General features: G+C 42.4%; 1 protein-coding gene across 5 annotated transcripts in view; it reads left to right on the forward strand.

Annotated features, from left to right (window-relative positions):
* sdsl (serine dehydratase-like) overlaps positions 1–5,001 on the forward strand; it is a 48,384-nt gene extending 43,383 nt beyond the window's left edge. For 4 of the 5 annotated variants that reach the window (XM_059988281.1, XM_059988282.1, XM_059988285.1 and 1 more), the window contains exons 7-8: positions 1,057–1,181; positions 3,921–5,001. In XM_059988281.1, the coding sequence (XP_059844264.1) occupies positions 1,057–1,181; positions 3,921–4,117 (322 nt within the window). In that variant the 3' untranslated portion in view covers positions 4,118–5,001. Of the gene's footprint in view, positions 1–1,056; positions 1,182–1,276; positions 2,893–3,920 lie in introns of those variants that run through there. The other variant, XM_059988286.1, reaches the window with a different exon arrangement.
* The last annotated feature ends 21,590 nt before the right edge of the window (positions 5,002–26,591 follow it).

Genomic DNA, 26,591 nt, shown 5'->3' on the forward strand with positions numbered 1-26,591 from the left:
TGAAGAGACGTGTGCCAATAATCTAAGTGCTTTGTCACTCAAAGTGACACCGGATTTGAAATCAAGATGAGATTTAAACTTGTACTCCTGGTAACTTAGCCACTGTGCTCCTGTTTCACTGTCCTTTTGGGATCCAATGTACAATGGACATAACTGAAACCTTTGTCGCTCACAGTTCACTGTCTCCCTGACCTCCTGAAGTGTTGCTCAGTTCTCAGTTAGAGGTGACAGCATGGTAACAGGTCCTGCGCTGGCCAGTTACACCCGTGTGACCAATTAGCCTACATCGCTGGAACGTGGGAGGAAACCAGAGCATCTGGAGGTCGCAGGGGAGAATCTACAAGCTACTTGCAGACAGCGGCGAAGTTGAACCTCGGCTGCAGATGCTGTAATAGCAACACTGTAACAGCTGTACTACCGCCTCTCCCCCAGGCTTAAAGCCCCCACCTACCGTTTGGACTCGGACCCCCGGACTGCTCAGAGAAATCAAACTATGCTGTCAAGTTAATAGAAAGCTGAAAGTGCTATATGAACACCTGACTGAGTTTACAGTTTCTATAATATCACACATATTTGATGATATTAACATTTTCAGTCAATTAGCTAATACGGAATGGATTATCTGTCAGCTGGATATGTTTTGCAAAACCAGGACTAACTTTATTAGTTTTTAAATGCCTACCTCCTCTACATTTTGAGAACATTAATACAGAAGCAGTGTGTGACATATGTGATCTGCTTGTTAATACTTGCTTAATTTTGTTCCATTAATAAAACTTAAATCCCCCACCTACCATTGGTGAGGTTTGAACTCATATCCTCTGGTTTCTAAGCTGGTAACTTAGCCACTGTGCTACTGCTAGGAGCCAGCTTGCAACTTGAGTCATTACAGTCCTAGTCCTAGTCCTAGAATCCCCTTCATGGTTGAGCAACCATTTCATTTTCAGAGCAGCCATGCAGAGCGTTGCATTCCATTGAAAGTGTATATGAACGTCATTTCTATCAGCGTGTAGGTACCTACCTCTGAGTTGTCCTTTGCTCTTCTCTGTGCCCTAGTGTAGCCAAAACCCTTGGCGCTAAGACCGTGTGTGCAAAAGCCTTTCAGAACACACAGGAGTACACTATCCTCTCGGAAGTAATCAGTGATCACCAGGCTTTGGAAGCAGTGGAGAGATTTTTAGGTGAGACTGCCTTTATTTTCAGAGTCATGTTATTGAAAATGTCTTCATTCCAAAAAAGACACAGAACTAATTATTATTGTGTTTTACTTAAACAGATAAATATTTCTACTTTGCAGCTGTGGTGCTGTTTTGCTGTCCTGTTGGGAGCCATTTTAAAGAACCCAGTTCATTGTCTCACTGTCCTCCTAAAGTGTAGCATTGTGTTTTCATTTTTATTTAGGGATACAGTACGGTAAGAGGCCATTCTGGCTTAACCAGCCCATGCCGTCCAATTACACCCATGTGACCAGTTAAAATATTAACCCAGAGCAACACGCACAAAATTCTGCAGGGACTGAGCAGGTCGGGCAGCATCCATAGAAGTGAATAAATAGCTGATGTTTCGGACCAGGACTGAAAAGAAAGGGGGAACACACCAGAATAAAAAGGTGTGTGTGGGGCCAGGGGTGGGGTAGGGGTCTAGCCAGAAGGCGATGGGTGGGAAAGGTAAAGGGGCTGAGAAAGAAGGAATCTGACAGTGGACCATGGGAGAAAGAGATGGAGGAGGCGACCCAGGGTGATGTGATCTGCAGGAGAGGAGAGGTACAAGGCAGAGTGGGGAATAGAGGAGGGGGGGGGAATAATTATTCTAACGGAAGGAAAAATCGATATTCATACCATCAGGTTGGAGGTTACCCGGACGGAATATGAGGTGTTGCTCCTCCACCCTGAGGGTGGCCTCAGCTCAGCACAGGAGGAGTCCGTGGGCCAACTCCTCTTGTACCAGCCCCTAGTAATCTGGATTCTTTCCTCGTACAGCCCTTTTTCAGCAGAAATCTTCCACAGTGTACCTTGGGTCAGTAAAGTGGTCAGGTGTAAACTGGACTCTGTTTTTCCTTCACCAGGAAGAATGGTTTCAATTGGTTTCGTGAGTTAACAAAAAAAAAAGGGTGTGAGAATTTAAGCAACACACACAAAATGCTGGTGGAACGCTGCCTGGCCTGCTGTGTTCCATCAGCATTTTGTGTGTGTTGCTTGAATTTCCAGCATCTGCAGATTTCCTCGTGTTTGTGAGAATTTAATGCAGTTGTTTCAATGTGAAGTTTGTGTACTCAGAAATATCAATAACAAGCTTTTATGTCTTTTTAAATGACAATCTGAATGAATACATACCTCAGGTGTTATACTCTGTACGAAATTATGGTCACTGTTTAATTGGAGATACGGGATGTCCCAAAGTTCAATGAGCAGCATGTGAGCTCAGTACCTAAAATGCTGATTCTTCGGCTGACTGGTTCAGATGTGAAAAAAGTAAGTGAATACGAGAGGGCACAATGAAGAAAACAAGCACACTTTTTGTTCATTTTGGTCTAGTAAACTACAAATTCTGAATAAGTTACCAAAAAACAGTAATTATTGCTGACTGTGCTCCGTGAACTGATGACTTAAATCACAAATGAGCTCTGGAAAGTAAAGTATTTGGATGGAAATTACAATGGGCATTTACAAATGGAGAAGATAACAGCATCTGTTAATCATAAGCTGGAACAATTTGATTCATACTGGGAAAATTGTTTTAACTACATAATGCCTCATAGGCCTGATTTTATTCTCACAAATCAATGAATATGTTGTAAAAAAAGATCACTCCCTACTTGTACATAGTTTTTTCCTTTTGCTTGTTTTTTCTCTCCACTCTTTTCTATAAGTGTATACCCCAGATAAATACTATGTGGAGATTTGTGATATATATATATATATATATATATATATATATATATATATAATTATATGTATATATGTACAATGTCTGAAATACATCTTATGGAAATGTTTGTTTGATGATGAACTTCAATAAAAAATAAATTGCAAAAAAAAAGAAAAGTATTTGGATTTCTAAATGATGAAAATGGCTATTATTTTCCATTCATCCTAAAAAATACCATTGACCTGTTTCACTGATATCAGCAGTTTCAGTATTTTTTTAATAAAAGCATGTCAACAAAGTTTCAAGAGCCAAGAAGCAGAAAGATTCATGAATGGTATGTTTTGAAATATCCATTGTGAGTCTGTTAAACATGAGTACTCAATAACTTTGCTTTGGCAGAGCACCATAACTTACTGATCTGTCATTGTGGCCATTGGTTGAGTTTGGAGACAGCTGGGGAGAAATTGAGAAAGAAGTGAGAAAATTAAAAGAATAGTCTTACTGGGCAATTTTGGGTTTGTACTGGCAGGGGTGGTTAGGGCAACACACACAAAGTGCTGAAGGAACTCAGCAGGTCAGCCATCATCTACGGAAATGAACCAAATGTGACTAAAGCTACATTTCATAATTAAATATTTATAAACTGTCAATAACCACACCACTACTCTTCTGCACTCTTTGTCAACACATTGTGTGTCTATAAATTGGCCATCCCAAAGTGAATATTGTTCGGTACATAAAGAATTGCAGTTGCATCAATAGTTGGTCCAAAATTAACCAGGAGAATGGGGAGAGTGGGAAAACACACTTTGGATTTTAATGCCCTTTTGAAGCCTGATGTTCTCCATTTCTTTAAGGGGAAGGAATATATTTTGAACTTAGGGTCATAATTTTGTTGTTAGCTTCCATTTTAGAAACTTCTGTATATATTATTCAGAAGCCAGGAGTTTTACATTGAACGTAATTCTGTCCCCCGTGTTAGCTTTGAAATCTGAGATGATGATCAAATCAGAATTTGTGATCTGATTGCATACAATGGCTTCTTCTTGCAGATGATGAAAGGATATTGGTTGAACCAGCCTGTGGTGCGTCACTAGCTGCTATTTACAGTGGTGTCATCCAGTATCTGCAGAAGGAGGGACAGCTGGCCAAGGACTTGCAGTCAATAGTTGTCATTGTCTGTGGTGGAAGCAGCATCACGATGGCACAGCTTCAAGAATACAAGACGCAACTGGAGAGGGATCAGTGAAGCGGCTTTTCTGAACGTGGTGCTCTCATTGTAATTCATTCCTGTCCGGCAGAGTAATCATGTGAACTGGAATTGTTTAAAAGCTGGAATATACTTTCTTGTTACTGTGCCATTTACTAATCTTTCCTGCCATGCTTAGCAAAGTGTCGATACCAGATTCTCATGAGGTTACTCTCAATCCCTTCCTACAATACCTGGCCTCCCCTTCTCTTTCTTGCTGTTCACTCCCCTCTCCCTGCTCTACCTCCTCTTCCTCCTCCCCTTGTCCTCTCCCTTTTCTCTCCTCTCTCCCCTCTCTCCTCTCTCACTCGCTCTCTCCCTCTCCTCACTCCCTCTCCCTCCCCCTTTCTCTCCTCTCTTTTCCACCCCCTCACACCATCTCTCCCCCTCCTCCTCTCTCTCCCCTTTCACTCCCCTCTCCCTGCTCTACTTCTTCTTCTCCCCTTCCTCCCCTTCTCCTCTCCCTTTTCTCCCCTCTTTCCTCTCTCGTTCTCTCTCGCCCTCCCCTCCTTCTCCTCACTCCCTCTCTCCCTCCCTACTCTCCCACCCCCCTCACACCCATCTCACCCCTCCTCTCTCCCCTCCCCCTCTCTCCCCTCCCCCTCTCTCCCCTCCCCCTCTCTCCCCTCCCCCTCTCTCCCCTCCCCTCTCTCCCCCTTCCCTCTCCCTCTCTCCCCTCCCTTCTTACCCTCTCTCTCCAATTCTCTTTTCCCTCCCTTTCTTTCTCTCTCTTTCCCTCCTTTTCTCTCTCCCCCCCCCTTTCTCTCTTTCTTTCCCTTTCTCCTTCTCACTAATCTCTCTTTCTCTCTTTTCAATTGATATCTTTCTAAGACCACCTCCTTTGAGATGGACAGAATAAAAGTATTTCGGTCTAAACATCCACATGGAGTCGTGTAATGTATTACAAGAGACTGCAGATGCTGGAAATAGGAGCAAAAAACGAGCTGATGGTGGAACTCGGTGTGTCAGGCAGCAACTGTGGAGGGAGACGTACTGTCAGTATTTTAACTTGAGACCCTTCATCTGTCAGAAGATTGAGTGTCACTGATGGTGGGTACAGATATTGCTACATTTAATGGCTTGATGCTTTTTTTTAGATGACAGTAGATTCAGTCTTCTAATTCTGAGTTTGTTTTGTGATCTAATTCAACGCAACTCAGGCAGGCTAATATTTCTTCAGTCTGCTGCCTGCAAAGGGAAGTGAATGTGGACCCTTAATCTCATACCCATTGGTAGAAACAGCCAGAAGCCCCGAAATTGGACCTTCTGGCACCTAGGTTTTGTTGAATGAACAAAATGGATGCGCAAACGTTGGATATGATGGCACCCATGGCAGAAGGTGCAGGTCATTAAGGTATTCGAATGGACACTGAGAGCGGGTGCTGCTATTCCAGTGCTGTTTGTGAATGGTGTTGATGTGCACTGTTCTCTCCCTTTGACCTTACCAACAGAAGTTGTAGCAGCCTCCATTGTAAGCTCCCACTGAAACGATGGTCTAACTCTGCAGAACGTGACTGTGGAGATGCAGTTGATGACCCCACTGGGACATTGAGGTTTTGACTAGATTCTTCCACAGCCGTTACCCTTCATTGCAGTTTTGTCCACCGACATGGGTGGCAGTCAGTGCCCTATCTCCATTCTGCACCTTGCTGTGAACACTGGTCCCTTAAATGTTCCCTCTCAGTGACTGGGGGCCATTTGGGCTATGGAGACCCGTCAGAGCAGAACCGCGTTAATGCTGCTAGACTGTAGACTGAACATTAACATTCAACTCCCTTTCCAGCAGTCAATGCAGCAGCAGTTCAGGAAGCACACAAGCAGCATTTGAAGGAAATGTTCCCTAGCACTTCCTAATGAGCTGTCCACTATCTTACTAGCTTCCACAGTAATAGTCTCCCATCTGGGCACCAGTGACATAGAAAGATCCTTGAGTTCGACCTGAACCTGTACAGCTGGGGTGAAGCTAGTCAAGACTCAGAGAGCGGCACAATTAGTAGAGCTGAATGAAGCCCACACAAAAAGTAATGTAAACACAAGTGCTACAGATAATGGATTGCAAGAGACCGCCAAAGATTAGATGATATAAAATGTTACAAAATACTCGCTCTAGTATGACCATTGTGTGCTAACCACATATTACAGCAATTAGTTTTTAACTGTAACTGTAGTTTCAGCTCAGTACTCTCTGACTTTGACGAGGGATGAACTCGTTCCCATCTATTCAGATAGTCACCATTCCCTTCCAAGCTTCCCTTTAAGTATTACTCACATGTACGTTTCTCTAGATGATCTGAATGTAACCCATTATGGCCATTGGCCGGAATCGACTTCGCAGTGTGCAGTAATCAATCCTTCCAAGTTCGTAAGTTTTGCTTTGAAAGTGCCTGTTATGCTGTGCATGACCTCACACATCTGACAGTTTAACTGAGCGTAGTGTCCTTATCGTGTCTGTTTGCCTGTGCAAATGGCCCTTCTTATTCCTGGGTCAGGGACTTAGCCTATTTTTGCAAAAGAACACCACCCTGTTTGATATTTAAACTATTATAAAGTTAAGGGGAATGGGATTATTGGGATTTTGAATGCTGATGAGTGATTTTGACTTCAATAACAATTTGAACATTCTTTTAAAAAGCTTTGGAGCGACTTCGAACTTGGTGGAACTACCTTTATCTGCAAGCTTGTAAATCTTGTGGAGGCCAGATCGGAAAAGTCCAGAGAAGGAAATGTACGCCTCACACCATTTGGGTCTTTAAAACTCCCTTATTTCTCATAAAATGCTGGGGAATGTAACTCAGTAATTTTTACTTGTGAAGGCCACTAAACTGCTGCCTGACCTTTTTACTGGAGGAACTCAGCAGGTCAGGCAGCATCAATGGGGAGGAATAAACAGACGATGTTTCGGGCCGTGACCTGTCATCTGGACCTCTCCATATATTGGTTCTTCCTCTCCATTTGTACTGACTGACCTGCTGAGTTCCTCCAGCATTTAGTGTGTCCGGAGCTCCAGTATCCACAGAATCTCTGGTGTTTGTACCTGATCCTTTTACTTTAAACCTGCTCTTCCTGCAGTTAGAGTCGGTACTGTGGCCTCTATTTAGCACATCAAAAATGAACTCCAGTTTCTAGGTAAAATATTTTGAAATGTAACCTTTAACGGATAGCTTTTTAGAGAAGGTATGTTCGGCAAAGATTTTCTTCCAAGGGCAAAAAACAGAAAATGTTTTTTCCTTACTGTGATATCTCACACATGTTTACACCTTAATTGTACTATTAGATGAGCTGCTTCAAGCAGGTAAAGGGAATATTTGCTATATGTTACTTTGTGAGGACTACGCCCAAACTCCTCTATTGCATCTTGAGCAAGTTTCTCAAAAGGAGAGCCACACAAAGTTTTTTGAAAACTGGATAATTGAGAAAATAAAAGTGCCTGTTTACTTCCCCTTGGTTTTTATTTGCAAGTTTTAACACATTTCTGTAATGGGAATGACAGATAATGTCTTTTATTCATGTAGAGGTCACTGTTGACATCCTAAAATTAAAACACCCAACTTTGGGTTCAATGTCTAGCAGTTGGTTCAATACTATAGCACGTCTAATGCAGTTCCGTTTCAGGATGTTTAATGGTTAATGGCACAATGTACTTCTGGAAGTGATCCATCCAGAGTATACCTGAAGGTTGTTTTATGCTAAAAGCGTGTTTGATTATGACACATTAAGCTGATGACTAGAGCATTATAAACTCACATTATCATGAGTCATGCAGGATGCTATCAAGTTGTCACTTCCCTCTTAATAAGTAACAGAACAAGCATAAAAACGGGATCGTAGAACTGTATGAGACCAAAAGACATAGGAGCAGAATTAGGCCATTCAGCCCATTAAATCTAATCCACCATTTCATCATGGCTCATTCATCTCCCTCTCAAGCCCATTCTCTTGCCTTCTCCCAACTGTAGTGTGTAGGCCTCCGTTAGTCTCAATAGATCATGCATTTGCGCCTTGGAAAGTTTCCAGGGTGCAGGCCTGGGCAAGGTTGTATGGAATTTGTCCATGCTGCAAGTCTCCCCTCTCCACAGCACCAATGTTGTCCAAGGGAAGGGTATTAGGACTCATACAGCTTGGCACCGGTGTCGTCTCAGAGCAATGTGTGGTTAAGTGCCTTGCTCAAGGACATACATGCAGCCTCAGCCAAGGCTCGAACTAGTGACCTTCAGATCACTAAACAAACGCCCAACCTTCAACCTTCTCTCAACTAGTCAACAACTGATCAATCTCAGCCTTAAATACACCCAGTGACTTGGCCTCCACAGCTGCCCGTGGCATTGGATTCCACAGATCTACCACCACTTGGCTAAAGAAATTCCTCCTCATTTCCATTCTAAATGGATGTCCTTCCATTTTGAGGCTGTACCCTCAGGTCCTAGACTCTCTTATTACAGGAAACATCCTCTCCACATCCAGTCTATCTAGGCCTTTCAGCATTCAATATGTTTCACTGAGATCCCTCCTCATTCTACTAAAGTCAGTGGGTAAATACAAATGAGTACAGGCCCAGAGCCATCAAACGTTCCCCATACAATAACCCTTTCATTCCCAGAATAATTCCCGTAAGTCTCCTCTGAACCCTCTCCAATGTCAACACATCCTTTCTTAGATAAGGGAACCAAAACCACTTTCAATACTCCAATGCCTTAAAAAGCCTCAGCATTACATTCTTGCCTTTATATTCTACTCTTCCCAAAGTGAATGCTAACATGACATTTGCCTTCCTCACCACTGACTCAACCTGCAAGTTAACCTTTAGGGAATCCTATATGGGGCCTTCCAAGTCCCTTTTCTCCCCATTATTCCTTCTACCATTGTGCATGACCATACACTTCCCAACACTCTATTCAATCTGCCACTTCTTTGCCCGTTCTTCTAATCTGTCTAGGTCCTTCTGCAGCCTCCCTGCTTCTTCAGTACTACCTGGTGACACCACTAGTCACCAACAGCCAACTCGACAAGGCTCCATTGAATCCCACATTGTCCTTTTAACAAGCCTTTTCTATCTCCCATTCTAATTTGTACCCCACATTCTGAATACTGATGAGAGGCCTGCATCTAACTCCCATCGGGGACTTTCTAGCCTTGCAGTTTCTTAAATCTAACCACAAGGATGCTATATCTTCCAATCCTATGTCACCTCTTTCTAAGGATTCAATTTCATTTTTTTTACCAACAAAGCCACGCCACCCCCTCTGTCTACCTGCCTGTGATACCATGTGTATTCTTGGATGTTGAGCTCTCAAATATAATCTTCCTTCAGCCACGACTCAGTGATGGCTGCAATGTCATTCCTGCCAAACTCTAACTGCACGACAAGATCATCTACCTAATTCAATATATTGCATGCATTCAAAATATAACACCTTCATTCCTGTATTCGCCACCCTTTTCAATTTTGTCCTCATGTAAGACTTTAACTCAGCCCACTGACTGCAATTTTGCCTAGTCAAAAAGCATAGCAAGACACAACCAAATTAAAATATCTGTTCAGATTTCTATTCACCGAGTGGTGGCTGGCTGGCTGCATGGGAAGCACTCTGCTATCGGAGAGAGGAGACTGCCTTTTGATCACTGAGGGATCACTCTGCTATCGGGGGAGACTGCCTTTTGATCAGTGAGGGATCACTCTGCTATCGGAGGGGGAGACTGTCATTTGATCACTGAGGGATCACTCTGCTATCGGAGGGGGAGACTGCCTTTTGATCACTGAGGGATCACTCTGCTATCAGAGGGGGAGACTGCCTTTTGATCACTGAGGGATCACTCTGCTATCGGAGAGAGGAGACTGCCTTTTGATCACTGAGGGATCACTCTTCTATCGGGGGAGACTGCCTTTTGATCGGTGAGGGATCACTCTGCTATCGGAGGGGGAGACTGCCTTTTGATCACTGAGGGATCACTCTGCTATCGGAGGGGGAGACTGCCTTTTGATCGGTGAGGGATCACTCTGCTATCGGGGGAGACTGCCTTTTGATCAGTGAGGGATCACTCTGCTATCGGAGGGGGAGACTGTCATTTGATCACTGAGGGATCACTCTGCTATCGGAGGGGGAGACTGCCTTTTGATCACTGAGGGATCACTCTGCTATCAGAGGGGGAGACTGTCTTTTGATCACTGAGGGATCACTCTGCTATCGGAGGGGGAGACTGCCTTTTGATCACTGAGGGATCACTCTGCTATCGGAGGGGGAGACTGCCTTTTGATCACTGAGGGACCACTCTGCTATCGGAGGGGGAGACTGTCTTTTGATTAGTGAGGGATCACTCTGCTATCGGAGGGGGAGACTGTCTTTTGATTAGTGAGGGATCACTCTGCTATCGGAGGGGGAGACTGTCTTTTGATCACTGAGGGATCACTCTGCTCTCAGAGGGGGAGACTGTCTTTTGATTAGTGAGGGATCACTCTGCTATCGGAGGGGGAGACTGCCTTTTGATCGGTGAGGGATCACTCTGCTATCAGAGGGGGAGACTGCCTTTTGATCACTGAGGGATCACTCTGCTATCAGAGGGGGAGACTCCCTTTTGATCGGTGAGGGATCACTCTGCTATCGGAGGGGGAGACTGCCTTTTGATCGGTGAGGGATCACTCTGCTATCAGAGGGGGAGACTGTCTTTTGATCACTGAGGGATCACTCTGCTATCGGAGTGGGAGACTGTCTTTTGATCGGTGAGGGATCACTCTGCAATCAGAGGGGGAGACTGCCTTTTGATCACTGAGGGATCACTCTGCTATCGGAGGGGGAGACTGTCTTTTGATCAGTGAGGGATCACTCTGCTATCGGAGGGGGAGACTGTCTTTTGATCACTGAGGGATCACTCTGCTATCGGAGGGGGAGACTGCCTTTTGATCACTGAGGGATCACTCTGCTATCGGGGGAGACTGTCTTTTGATCAGTGAGGGATCACTCTGCTATCGGAGGGGGAGACTGTCTTTTGATCACTGAGGGATCACTCTGCTATCGGAGGGGGAGACTGCCTTCTGATCGGTGAGGGATCACTCTGCTATCGGAGGGGGAGACTGCCTTTTGATCAGTGAGGGATCACTCTGCTATCGGAGGGGGAGACTGTCTTTTGATAACTGAGGGATCACTCTGCTATCGGAGGGGGAGACTGTCTTTTGATCAGTGAGGGATCACTCTGCTATCGGAGGGGGAGACTGTCTTTTGATCAGTGAGGGATCACTCTGCTATCGGAGGGGGAGACTGTCTTTTGATCGGTGAAGGATCACTCTGCTATTGGAGGGGGAGACTGTCTTTTGATCACTGAGGGATCACTCTGCTATCAGAGGGGGAGACTGTCTTTTGATCGGTGAGGGATCACTCTGCTATCAGAGGGGGAGACTGTCTTTTGATCGGTGAGGGATCACTCTGCTATCAGAGGGGGAGACTGTCTTTTGATCGGTGAAGGATCACTCTGCTATTGGAGGGGGAGACTGTCTTTTGATCGGTGAGGGATCACTCTGCTATCGGAGAGAGGAGAGGCTGCCATTATGCCTGGAGATTATGCCAGGTTTTCTGTGTTTTGGATATGGACTTGTATAGACTTGTTTTCAGTCTTATAGTTCTTTTACATTCCTTGTTCTTCGCCCAGTCTTTCTTGTTTTTTGTGTGGGGGGAGGGGATTTGGGGGATGAAACGCCTGTTCCATTTTTGTTTTTCTTTTGTACAGGGAGGAGGGATTTTGGGTGTTGATGATCAATACCACTGTGCCTTTCTTTCTTGGCTTTGTGTCTATCTGGAGAATAATAATTTCAGAATTGTATACTTTGATAATAAATGAAGGTTCATTTATTGTTACAAGTAACAATTCATAAATTCACATTGATGTAACAGACTTCAATTTAATGATGCACAGTATCTAAATATTACAATTACTCCTGCTCTGATAAAGGGGATATCATTAATAATACATCATTATTATGAAGCATCCAGTCTCCATGCATCAGTTTATATCCTTTATGTTTAAAAAAATTATAAAGTAAGAGAAAACACAATTTGTATATGAAGAAATTTGTTGACATTAAAAAATATTTCAGGAATGAACTTTTTCTCAAGATATGCTGCATCTTCAGTATCAATAATTTTAACATATGACAACTTTACCAAAAATCCGTTACATCAATGTGAATTTACAAATTGTTATTATGGTTCAAACATTCATTTATTATCAAAGCAACGGAGGAGATTGAAACATCAAGGCGAATGCGGAAGGTGAGTGCCAGCTGCCTGCCTTTTGATTGCTGGTGGGATCATGGCTGGTATGGAAACACCAATGTCTTTGAATGAAAAATTCTACAAAAGGCAGTGGATTCAGCCCAGTACATCATGGGCACAACCCTACTAACTATGAGCAAATGTACATGAAACGCTGTCACAGGAAAGCAGCATCCATCATCAGCAATCCCCACTACCTACGCCATGCTCTCTTCTCGCTGCTGCCATCAGGCAGAAGGTACAAGGGTCTCAGGACTCGCACCACCAGGTTCAAAAACAGTTACTACCCTCTAACTTCTTGGACAAAAGGGGAAAACTACACATTTGCCCATCCATCGAGATGTTCCCACAACCAATGATCTCACTTTAAGGACTCTCTATCTCATGCTCTCATTATTTATTGCTATTTATTTATATTTGCATTTGCACAATTTGTTGTCTTCTACACTCTGGTTGATCTTTCATTGATTCTATTATAGTTACTTTTGTATAGATATGCTGAGTATCCCCGCAGCAAAATGAATCTCAGGGTTGTATATGGTGACATGTATGTAATTTGATAATAAAGTTTACTTTGAAGTGTGATAATAAAGTTTACTATGAATAATTGAAGGGTTAGTCTTTATCACAGGGACCCTCAGAATCTGCCATTAAATAAAACTGAATGACCATTTCTAATTATTGAAGCGCTACATTTACATAGTTGTGTTATGCCTGAAAATGATTTGTTTGCTTCCTGTGAAAGAAAGAATTTTTAAACATTCTTTTTCTTAAGATTTAACCCATTTTGTATATTGTGCCACCAAAAACAATTTTTTTAAAAAGTTCACATTTTACAAGGAATGCTCCAGTCTAATTTAGCACCAGTACTTTCAAGTCTGTCATTTGACATCATATTTTAAGACAAGACAAAGAAGGAAAGCACTGGTGGAAAGCGTGTTCTTGAGGAATCTTGGTAAAGGTGAAGATTTAAGCAACTTTATTCTTAAGCATGTAATGCAAATTCATCATAATAACAGCGAAGGGTTTTTGTGTGTGAAAGTTGACGGTCTCTTTGGAAGAATTAAAAGCAATTTGCTTTTTTTCAGCGGTGTATATGAAGTGAAGACAAAGCTCAGTCTTACACAAATGAAGACAGGAACAGATGTTTGCTAATTAAAGGTGTCCAGGTAATGACAGTGAATGTTCAGGTACAGAGCCCCAGCTGTCAGAATGAAAGGGTTTCTTTTGCTCTTGAGTTTCCCTTCTCGAGCACAGATCTATGGAGACAGATTCTTGATCAGGTTATGCCATATGTTGAGATATTTATGCATCTGAATTATTCAGGGAAATAATCACCCAAGCTTAATGTTTTGCAGAAAGTGGTGGGTAGAGTTTAGTGCTTCTTTTAATGGGTCATGAAACTTTGCTGTAGAAAAACAGCATCCATCATCAAAGATTTTCACCACCCAGGCCATGCTCTTTTCTCACTGCTGCCATCAGGTAGAAGTTATAAGAGCCTCAGGACTTGCAACACCGGGCTGAAGAATGTTACTACCCCCCAAACATCAGGCTCCTGAATAAAAGGGGTTACCCACACTCATTCTGCTTCTGGTGTTCCCACAACCGACTGCCTTACTTTAAGGACTCCTTGTCTCGTTATTACATGCTCATTATTTATTGCTACTTATTTGCAATGGCACGGTTTGTTGTTGATTGATCCTGTTGACTGTTACTGTCCTATAGATTTGCTAAGTACGCCCATAGAAAAAGAATTTCCAGGTTGTATGTGGTGACATGTAAATACTCTGATAATAAATTTTACTTTCTGAACTATGAATACAATTTAGCAAAGACTTCATATTGCTGTGTGAACTTTTCACTGAGATACGTTTCTTATTTCCAGATTTGAATGTTTTTTTCCTACCACAAAGTATTATTCGAAATGCACTTGTGAATTTTGCACATTTTAATAAAATGGGTATAAATAGGAACTACTTCGTAAGTATTGCCAAACACTATCAAAAAAGGAATTACCATTCATTTTATTGTGGTCCAACATTAAGTAACATCATCATTTTGCACTTTGATAGCAATCTTGTAGCCATCAACTGAAACAATACCGCCACCTACAGGTTCAAGGATGAAATTCTGACTGTAAATCATAAGGGGAAGGAAGGTGGAAAAAAACTACCAGAAATTGGAAAAATCCATTTTGCCCCCATGGAACCGTTGGCTCTTTTTGTACCTGTTGTATGAGAATGTCCAGGGGTTTTTGGTTTTTGGTTTTTGTGGGGGAAAGTTATCAGTACTAACAGAACCAACGGTGGTACAATTACCAATGGACCCCGCTGTACATCTTCTAAATGATGACTCCCACCTTTCCCTTACGGGAAAAACACGTAAAGTCTGGCTGGCAGGCCTGACTGCAGCTAAGAAGATTATAGTCCAGCGTTGGAAACCTCCCCATGATATTTCAAGTACTCACTGGCTTCGGAGATTTTTGAACATTTCCCACCTGGAATTATCATCAGCAAGAATAAATGATGCACGACCAAACACAATATTAATGTGGACAAATTTGATATCTAACTTAAAAGATCATCTGTTAAAATAGGAATGCTCAGTCTGTGTGTGCACTACTATTCAGTTGGTTGGTGGAGGGGAGAGGGATGGGGTGGAGAGGGGTGTGGGGATGAGGATGAGGGGTAGAGAGGAGGGTGGGGATGGTTGGGGGGGGGTGGCTGGGTTAAACAGTCAAAATGTAATCGGCAACTGGTTGTATCGAATGTAATTTGTTGGTGTTGCAATAAAAAACAGTGATTAAAAGGAAGAAGTTAGAAAGATCAATGTTCAGGCCATCAGGTTGGAGGCTGCCTAGATGGACCATAAGGTGTTGCTCCTCCAGCCTGAGGCTCGCCTCAACATGGCCAAAGAGGAGGCTTTGGACCAACATGTCAGAACGGGAATGGGGACTGATATTGAAATGCTTGGCCACTGGGAAATCCTGTTTTAAAAATTTATTTAGAGATAAAAGCTGGAATAGGTTCTTCTGGACCTTAGAGCTGTGCCACCGATCAACCCCTGATTAACCCTAACATAACCACATGATAATACACAATGGCCATTTAATCTACTAACTGGCATGTCTTTGGATGGTGGGAGGAAACTGCAGCACCCGGAGAAAACCCACTCAATCCACGGGGAGGGCGTGCAGACTACTTTCCAAGGATGCTGGGATTGAACTCTGAACGGTGGATGGAGGATGGAGCGAAGGTGCTTGATAAAATGGTCCCCCAGTCTATGTTGGGTTTCATCGGTGTAGAGGAGGCCACATCAGGAGCCCCAGATACACTAGATTGTATTGCAAACCGCAAATACAGAATTACACAAGTTTACACATGTCACTACTGTAGATCCATACTGTGGCAATTTTGTAAAATTCTTTTATCTGGATGCTTTGATTTTGATTTCTCCGATTTCCTTCAGTATATCAACTGAAGATTTTGCAATTAATCCAATTCACCATAAAGATCATTATACAACATAGCCATATGACTGAATGAGAAAATGAACATAGATGGCTTCAGATCAGTGTCCAAAAATATATCAGAATCAGAATCAAGTTTAATATCTCCAGTGTATGTCATGAAATTTGTTAATTTTGCAGCAGCAGTACAATGCAATACATGATAAATATAGGAAAAAATAAGTTACAGTAAGTATATTAAATGGTTAAATTAAAATAAGTAGTGCAAAAACAGAAATAAAGAAGTAATGAGGTAGTGTTGATGGGTTCAATGTCCATTTGGAACTCGGATAGCAGAGGGGGGAAAGCTGTTCCTGCATCTCTGAGTGTGTGCCTTCAGGCTTCAGTACCTCCTCCCTGATGGTAGCAATGAGAAGAACATGCCCTGGGTGGTGAGGGTCCTTAATGATGGATGCTGCCTTCCTGAGGTACCGCTCCTTGAAGATGTTTGGATGCTACAGAGGCTAGTATCCATGACAGAACTGACTAATTTTACAACTCTCTGGTTTACTTTGATCTTGTACAGTAGCCCCACCCCACCCCCACATACAAGACAGTGATGCAGTCAGTCAGAATAATCTCCATGCTACATCTTTAGAAGTTTTCCAGTATTTTATGTGAAAAGCCATATTCCCATATCCCCATATTCCTAATGAAATATAGTTGCTGTCTTGCCTTCTTTATAGCTGCATCAATATGTTGGGACCAGGTTAAATTCGAACACCCAGGAACTTGAAATTGCTCACTCTTTCCACTTCTGATCCCTCTACGAAGACCGGTTTGTGTTCCCTCATCTCACCCTTTCTGAAGTCCACAATGAACTCTTTGGTCTGACTGATGTTAAGTGCAAGGTTGTTGCTGTGATTCCACTCAACTAGCTGGTATATCTCACTCCTGTAAGCCCTCTGGTCACCATCTGAGATTCTTCCAACAATGCTTGTATCAACAGCAAATTTATAGATGCCATTTGAGCTATGCCTAGCCACACAGTCATGGGTATATAGAGAGAGTAGAGCAGTGGGCTAAGCACACATAATGTGTCACAGAGAGAGAGGTTAGACTGTCTTATGGGTAAAACAAGGTTGCCCTTGCCAAAGGGATGCAATACCATTCTTCATGCACATTGAACTGAAGCTGGAAAGGTATTTGATAAAAAGGTAAATATGTGATAGTCCTTTCTGAGGTCTGATACCCCACGATGACATGCAGTAATATTCATTGTCCCTATAAAAATATCCTCTTAATTGAAAAAAAAACGTTTTAGTGTATGTGCTGTACTTAAATGTAAGTATAGCTTTAAAAACTGATTGTATCCAGTGGTGATACTTTGATACATTGTTGTATCAGATGCTACCATTTAGATTAGGTTTACTGTTTTCACATAAGGATAGATGTTCTGTCGATAGCTCTCTCTATGTTATTCAAGCAGCAATACAAAAGAGCCTACAGACGCCACGGTATGTAGACATTTGCTGAGCAGCGGAGAGCTAAACTCAGGAGTAAATGAGCAAATCTGATAACACAACCTACGTAACGTCAATGGGCAACGCAGCTGGTAATTGGCAGCTGATACCACGATTCAGTTTGGGATTTCCTTAATTCTGAACTGCGCACTTAAGTATCCGAACAGTATGCTGTGGCACTTTCAGTTCTGGCGCAATCTTGCAGTTTGCAAAGCAGCTTGATGATCACCATCATTGCTAATCCACTGCAGACTTCTTAAAAAGACTGAAAATAATTGGGAAGAGAGCAATGGTGACCATCCCATCTCTTTTTAGAAACAGGTGAATCAATTCTTGGAAGGACTGAAATTATCCCTACCATTGCTTCAATTAAGATGATCTGGCTGAACAATATATGTGCTGAATTTCTAGACTCCATGAATTGGTAAAATATGTTTATAAATCTACAATTCAATGAAACATAACTTTTCAAAATACTTTAACAAACTACTTCAACCAGCTGACTTATTACTTTTTACCAACAAATCATGCCAACTTCTTTGTCAGTATGTTGGATGACACTACATTTACTGAGTGAATAATATAAAATTTCTAATTAATTCATATTGATGCTCAGCATAATAATGGCCTAAGCAGCAGGAGTCATATCTCAGTTTTCAATTAGTAGCTTCTGTATTAAAAATAAATTTCTACCCACTGTGAGGATAATATTGGAGTCCCCAAAGGTCACATGAATTAGTAATCACATGTGCTCAATATATATCAATTTCATTCTTTTTACTGAAAAGCATAATTTATTGCAAGAAGAAATGACAATTTATGTTTAGGATGAAATTATATATTGTCGTTGATATGAACTGATGGGAAGTAGTTTTCAATGTAAATCCAAGTGAAATTTAGTTCAGAATTGGTTAGTATAGTCATAATGGTCTTCCCCTGTTGTTAAAAGGCACTACAGGAAAATGTGTCAGGACAGTTTCAATCCACACTTCACAAGTTGTATGTCTTTGAATGAAAGTTGACATTAAAGCAACAAGCTAAATCTTAAAAGTTGCTATCTTATAGAAACTTACACAACTCACACGGAAGGAAGACCGCTCAGAGTCTTAAGTTAAAAAACATTGTTGTCCTCCCTCGTTGGGGGGGGGGGGGGGGTTGAAAAAGCTCTGTGGGCTCGATATGAGTGTGGACCCCGGGGTTCAAAGATCTTCCGTTCTGCCTGTGTGCTTGAAGAAGAAATCTCTAAAATATTTGCTGAGAAAGCTAAAAATCACGGATTATGAGAGGGCCTTGCTCTTTTCGGTGAAGATATCCAATCTTTATAATAAGTGATTTAATCGCTCTCAAAATAGAGAAAAATACAAGCCGTTTTGGTGTTCACCTAAATTCCAAGATCTCATTCTCACCCAAATCTTGTGTTAATATTTCACCCTTTCTTTTCTTTCCATTTAAACTTCCTGCGGTTGAATTTACTTACGATTTCACAGATCGTCGGGCTGAGAATCAAATTCTGGAGAGCTCTTTGAGTTCGTTTGCCGCGAGTTCCAGATTTGCTGCAATGTTACTGCAATGAACAGGCTGTTTCCGTCACCTTCCCAAAAGCTGAAGTTGAAAAGTACACTTGCTGTTACATCGCCGCATCAAGGTTAAGGTAAAAAGTCTGCATCAACTTGAGCATGTAAAATTATTCGTGACATCCGTCCCGCGAGTATTTCCAGCAGCTTTACCGTCTTCCAGGAGGTGGCGGCACGTTTGTCTCCCCCCCCGAAAAGCAAACGCGTCCCTTGGAAAGCCTCTGCTGGTGTCGGGGTGACGACTGAAGGTTCCCCTGGGGCTCCAGGGCCGAGATCCGGCTTCTGGGACCGGTGGCGTGGATCTTGGAGCTGTCAGGGGCGGGCGAAGTGATGGAACGGTGTCGCACGGCAGCCCCGAAGAGGGTGAGGGGTAAAGGTAGATGAGTGGCCATTCTTAGGGACAGATACGAAATGGGCGGCGGGGGGGGGGAAGAGACTGATGAAATGGGGCAATGTAGAGAGAAAAGAAGGGGCTAAGGGGGAAAGTGTGAAGAGAGAGTGAGCTGAAAAGGAGGGGAACAAAATGAGGCATTGAGAGAGCAGATGAAGGAATAGGGTGGGAGTAACAAATGGTAGGGACGCCGGAACAGGATTTAAGTAAGATTGTTTGTGTCCGTATGTTTGGTGAGGATGTGTTCTTGCGCACGCGTCTATGTCTGTATACAGTGTATGTGTGTGCCATTGCCAGGTCTGTGTGGCATTGCCTTGTCTCCACGGGTCTTGGGCTTCCCAGCCACTCGACCAAGGCCTCTCTTGTCAAGACTACGTGACAGCTGGTGTATTCCAGCAACCGAGCGTTTTGAGAATTCACCCACGGGCAACGTCCTCTCTCCGATTCAATCCCACGGCCAAAGGGACGATGAATCATAAACTTCTACGCTACCCAAATGAGTCAATATGACGCATTTTCCCAGGCTGTAATATATTCAAAGAGCAAATGTCTTTAATTCCTGTTTAATCTTCCTTGAAGAGGATACGAAGGTTGGATTTACTCGTGTTTTTTTTTCTCATGTTCTTGCAGCGTCTAACTGAAGATCGTTAAGTATTGATATTGAAGTAGTAAAATGGATTCAACAGTGGCTGGATGGGAGATGCCAGAGAGTAGTGGTGGATAACTGTTTGTCAGGTTGGAGGCCGGTGACTAGTGGTGTGCCTCAGGGATCTGTACTAGGTGCAATGTTGCTTGTCATGTACATTAATGATCTGGATGATGGGGTGGTGAATTGGATTAGTAAGTATGCAGGTGATACTAAGGTAGGTGGCCTTGTGGATAATGAAGTAGGGGAAAGTTTGCAGAGAGATTTAGGCCAGTTAGAAGAGTGGGCTAAACGATGGCAAATGGAGTTTAATGCTGATAAGTGTGAAGAGCTACATTTTGGTAGGAATAATCCAAATAGGACATACATGGTAAATGGTAGGGCATTGGAGAATGCAGTAGAACAGAGTGATCTAGGAATAATGTTGCATAGTTCCCTGAAGGTGGAATCTCATGTGGATAGGATGGTGAAGAAAGCTTTTGGTATGTTGGCCTTTATAAATCAGAGCATTGAGTATAGGAGTTGGGATGTAATGTTAAAATTGTACAAGGCATTGGTAAGGCCGAATTTGGAGTATTTTGTACAGTTCTGGTGTCCAAATTATAGGAAAGATGTCAACAAAATAGAGAGAGTACAGAGAAGATTTACTAGAATGTTACCTGGGTTTCAGCACCTAAGTTACAGGGAAAGGTTGAACAAGTTAGGTCTTTATTCTTTGGAGCGTAGAATGTTGAGGGGGGACTTGATAGAGGTATTTAAAATTATGAGGGGGATAGATAGAGTTGATGTGGATAGGCTTTTTCCATTGAGAGTAGGGGAGATTCAAACAAGAGGACATGAATTTAGATTTAGGGGGAAATAATTTAAGGGTAACACGAGGGTGAATTTCTTTACTCAGAAATTGGTAGCCCTGTGGAACGAGCTTCCAGTAGAAGTGGTAGAGGCAGGTTCGGTATTGTAATTTAAAGTAAAATTGGATAGGTATATGGACAGGAAAGGAATGGAGGGTTATGGGCTGAGTGCAGGTCAGTGGGACTAGGTGAGAGTAAGCATTTGGCACGGACTAGAAGGGCCGAGATGGCCTGTTTCCATGCTGTAATTGTTATATGGTTATAAGATAGAGAGAGTACACTCCCAATGTCTTAAATTCTGTGTCCTTTATGCTTCTTTTGCAGTTATTAATGACATTTAATTTTATACATATTACCATTGAGATAATAACAGGTAAAACAATATTCCAGTCATTATTATAACATAATTGAGCCCCAGAACACAGGCAAATCTTCATCCTAATTCCATATGTTTCTCTAATCTTATTTGGAAATCACAAAGATGCTCACAGGCTCATAGACTACTGATCGAACAGAAGGCCATTCAGCCCATCGTGCCCCATGCTGCTTTACCTCTTGGCCTTGGAATAGCAAAACATATGGCAGTCTGCCTTTTGTCAATTACAGCCCAGCGTTCAACCCCATCACCCCCTCAACAAGCTCCAAAACTTACACCTCCGTACCTCCCTCTGCCTCTGGATCCTCAGCTTCTTCAGTGGGAGGCTGCCGTCAGTGCTGATCAATTAGCTCAGCTGCGTTTCAAGCAAGCACACTTAGCCCACTACTCTACCCTTTCTATACTCTGTGTGGCTAGGTACAACACAAACTCTATCTCTAAATCTGCCAATGACACCACTGTTTTAGTTAAATCACAGATAGTGACAAAGAGCAGTACACTGGTTGATTAGCATCACAACAGCCACTGCACACTCACCACCAACAAGACCAAGTAGTTGATTGTGGAGTTCAGGAAGGAGCAGTTAGAAGGACACTCACCAGTCCTTATTGAGGGATCAGTGGTGGAAAGGGTGAGCAGCTTCAAGTTCCTGGCTGTCAACAGTTCAGAAGATCTGTCTTGGACTCAGCAATCATAATACAGTCATGACGAAGGCACACCAGCAGCTCCTCTTTGTTAGGCTTTGTTAGGAGTTTCTCGAGATTTGGTATGTTTCCAAAGACCCTTGAAATTTTCCACAGATCTGTGGTGCAGTGCAATCTTACAGCTTCAATGGACAGAGTCACAAGAGGCTGCAGAGAGCTATAGAATCAGCCATCTCCATCACGGGCACAGCCTTTCCTACTAGCACGAATATCTTCAAGAAGTAGAACATCACGCAGGAGACACCCACCACTAAGGACCCCTACCATCTGGGACTTGCCCTCTTCTTGTTACAACCATCGGGAGGAGGTGCTGGAGCCTGAAGACCAACACTCAGTGTTTCAGAAACAGCTTCCTCTGCCACCAGATTTCTGAATGAGAGGGGATCTAATTGAACCACATAAGATTATTAAGGGATTGGGCACACTGGAGGCAGGAAGCATGTTCCCGCTGATGGGTGAGTCCAGAACTAGAGGCCACAGTTTAAGAATAAGGGATAGGCCATTTAGAACAGAGAGGCGGAAAAACTTTTTCACCCAGAGAGTGGTGGATATGTGGAATGCTCTGCCCCAGAAGGCAGTGGAGGCCAAGTCTCTGGATGCATTCAAGAGAGAGTTAGATAGAGCTCTTCTAGATAGCGGGGTCAAGGGATATGGGGAGAAGGCAGGAACGGGGTACTGATTGTGTATGATCAGCCATGATCACAGTGTATGATGGTGCTGGCTAGAAGGGCCGAATGGCCTACTCCTGCACCTACTGCCTATTGTCTATTTATTTACTTGTGTTACTTACTGTAATTTTATGTCTTTTACTGCACTGACCATAAGCCAATAGACATATTACAGAATTAGACCACTTGGCTATCAAGTCTTCTCCACCATTCCATCATGGCTGATTTGTTTTCCCTCTCAACTCCATTCTTCTGACTTCCCCCTATAATCTTTCATGCCCTGACTAATTAAGAACCTATCAAACTCTACTTTAAATACACTCAATGACTTGGCCTTCATAGCCGTGTGTGGTAATAAATTCCACAGATTCACCATTCTCTGGCTAAAAAATTCCTCCTCATTTATGTAACAAAGGGATATCCTTCTATTCCGAGGCTGTGCCCTCTGGTCCTAGACTCTCTGCTGAATAGAAATATCCTCTCCACGTTCACTTTATATGCACCTTTCAATATTTGGTAGGTTTCAATGAGATTTCCCTCCTCTTTCATACAAACTCCGAGTGCAGGTCCTGAACTATCAAACTCTCCTAATATGTTAACACTTTCATTTCTGTGACTCCTTTGGCTCAAAAAAAAAATTCACATCATTTAAGTCAATGATAATCATCTTGATTCTGCTTTTGACCCTACCAGAGCAAATCACTGGTTCTTCTTCAAAGCCTTTTCTCTTTGACCTTGTGATTTTTTTCTTCACCATATATTTATCCAATTCACTCTTGAACTCTTCCTCCATCACATCTGCTGGCTGTGCGTTCCAAATCCAGTCAAATGCTACGCATAAGATTATCTTCAAATTACTCTTAATTTTTTTTTCTTCTATACCTCTGGCCTCCAGCCCATAACCACTCCATCAAGAATGGAACGTACAGCCTACTGCCACCCAACCTGTCCGGCCTCTCATTATTTTATATACATCACTAAAGAAAACAGTCTCAGTCTTTAAACTTAAGCTAGTCCCTCGGTCCCAGAACCTTACTTGTCAGTCTTTTCTGGACTGTCAGTGGTGCCTCTACATCCTTCCTGTGAGGTTATTCAGTCTTTGATAAAGACAATATAAAAGAAACAATATGTAAGTTGCTGGAATGAAGAAGAGAAAACAATAGACCTGGCGATATTTGTGTAAGAGAAACAGGCTTAACATTTCAGTTTGATAGATCTTCATCAAAGCTTTGTTTCTTTCCCACTGATATCATCACAGTCACAGCATTTTACCTCACAGCCAATTTGACAAACTCTTCTCCAGTAGATCTTTTCCCTCCGCTGGCTCTAAAAGTCCTCTACATTGACCCAGGACCCTAGGAAGCTTAAGGCACCCGGTCAAAGGAAACTTCTTGCTGATCACCACATTCACCTCTTTTGAATGATAAATCCCTTGAATATACCAAATGCCAGTAAGGTCTCACACTGGAGAAAGTTTCTCCCTGCCTCGGCTGTTAATAAATCATAGAACTTCGAGCAGTACAGCACAGGAACAGGCCCTTGTGCACACAATGCGGTGATGAACCAATTAAATTAGTAATCTTGAGAAACAACAAGGGGGAAATTCCAGTTAACCTCATCCTGCCCAGGCTACCTGATTGGCCTACCACCCAGTCCTCGTGGAGTTGAAGTCCTGTCTTCGCACAGAGAACGGTCTCTACAATGCTGTGAGGAACTAACAAAATACTAATCAAGGCAGATTCTGACCAGTCCAGAGGCTCAACACTGGACGTCCATCCTTCACTCTACCCTTGACTTTAAGTAAGAAGACTATTACTAATTGATTGAGCATAGCAGAAGGTCACACCAGGAGTGGTACCTGCATTAATTAAAATTAAGGTGCTAAGAGTATGGTTCACCACAGGAGTACAAGCTAACCAGCAGAAGCAACAGCAGGCTTATTGGCTGAGCACAGCGATCCAACAGGCAGTGGGTCCAATCAAGGCTGTGCTGGCCTTCCACATCAATTCGGGAATGTGCAATTAAACTTCAAATGGGAGAACAAGAGTTCAGAAGACGAGGCTGAGGTGTTTTAGCCACCTGCATTCATGAATGAATGGTGATTACGTGCCCTCCTCCTGAAGATAGAAGGCAACCTCGTTCATTGCACATAACATCAGGAGAGTCTGAGATAAGGAAAAGGCATAACACCAGCTCAGTTTTAGTGCATGTGAATTGTGCCCTGGCACTGGACTCTCCCCAGCCACGCCGTTCTAGTACAGTTACAGCTCTCTCTTCTATGTGACACTGAGGAAATTGGCTGTGTATGTTTGCTCATAAACGTCAGCCAATTGTCGCCTGTCTGTTTAGTTTCCGTTGTCAGCAACATAATGGACGGTGCAGCCAACAAATTGCTCATCACCTTTGGATTCCATTAGCATCTTCCCATCCTTGGTCCAAAGCAGAATGTAACAGTTGTAATTCTGCTGTCACTCCCACTGCTTCAAGTCAGAAACTATTTTTGATGTGCATATTCCTTTTCATTCTCTCCCTCCCCACTTGTATCTTGTATGAGGGATGGCAGACCTTTTTGAGACTGCATGCCCAAATTGGTGATAATCTAAATTTGAAGAGAGATTATCATTGATTAGTGAATTAGTAACAATAATTATGCACTTTGTAAGGAAAAAGGATGTTATGTTTTGCATATTTACATGTATTTATTATTTTACTATTAATAAAACAGAGACAGATTGAAATAAATGAAGCATTTTAGAAAATCTATTCAAAATTATTAATTGTTTTAAAAGACAGTTGAAAATAGTATTATTATTGTAACTGCTTACTATCCAAATACTGATGCTTACTGCAGTTCTGCAAGGATTTCAAAACATATCATTCAAAGTCACCTGTTCTCACAACTGTCCAGATGGCACCAAGCTGGAGTGAGACATTTCTTGTGAAAACATCTCACAGCTCTGGGGTTGTAAAAATATCGTTTGCTGCTTCAGTTGGCAGTAAAGATAATCTTTTATGTATCCTTAATTATGGGTGAGGTTTAAAGAACCAAGGGGAAAGCACTGCATACCACGTGCCAACAAATTTTTTTGCATGTGCCATAGGTTTGCCACCCTTGAAATGATCCTGCCTCTAATATTTCCCAATATTGTTCAAAGATCATTGGCATGAGCAGCTAAAGGTGACAAACTGACTGATCTCCTTGCCACAAAGTCCTACTTCTATTCCTGATGAATTACAGGTAATATTGAGTAGTGAACATTTGCTGGACCTCTCAGCTCTCTTCTGCTTCTGTGCTGTATTGCTTTATAACCCCATGGCTTTCTGTCTGCTCACACAGAACACCGGCAATGAGCCGTTCCCGATACTTGCCTTCTGAAGAGAAGGTCGAGAGTGTGAAAGAACCTTCGTTTTTACAAAACATAGAGTTGAACTTTTAAGGTGAAATATTTCACAGGAAATGACAAAATGTTAAACGTAAAATTGTTTTCAATTTGTTTTATTTCAAATCTGAGATTTTTGAGTATGGAGATAATGAATTACTAAACAAAAGGATATTTTTATTAAAGTTGTAGTGCAAGTTTAGTAGATAATGTTAATTATAATTTCAGTATTTGTAAACAAAGATGTTGCCATCTGCTCACATTTAAGTTGATGATTTTACATGATGCCAAGGACTGAAATCTTTACTCCATTGAAATTAATGTGTATGTATATGGAAGTAGTTATGCCATACACACAGGAGGAATAGCGATACCACCTTAAGTCTAGACAGGCCCAGTATACTTCATTCATTTATTATTTTGCTTATTCGAATGTAGTCAAACTTCACTGGTAACTTCTGGCAATTGCAGTCTTTCTATGACAAGGCAGTGAAATTAAATCTCTTCTGTGGTTAAATATACTATAATTATCTTAGCAACATGTACAACATGCTAGAGAAACTCAGCAGGTCAGGCAGCATCCGTGGAAACGAACGGTCAATGTTTCGAGCCAAGACCCTTCATCAGGACTGAAGGGGGGGCAGGGGCCCTA

Source organism: Hypanus sabinus, chromosome 13, assembly GCF_030144855.1.
Source record: "Hypanus sabinus isolate sHypSab1 chromosome 13, sHypSab1.hap1, whole genome shotgun sequence".
Lineage (NCBI taxonomy): Eukaryota > Metazoa > Chordata > Chondrichthyes > Myliobatiformes > Dasyatidae > Hypanus > Hypanus sabinus.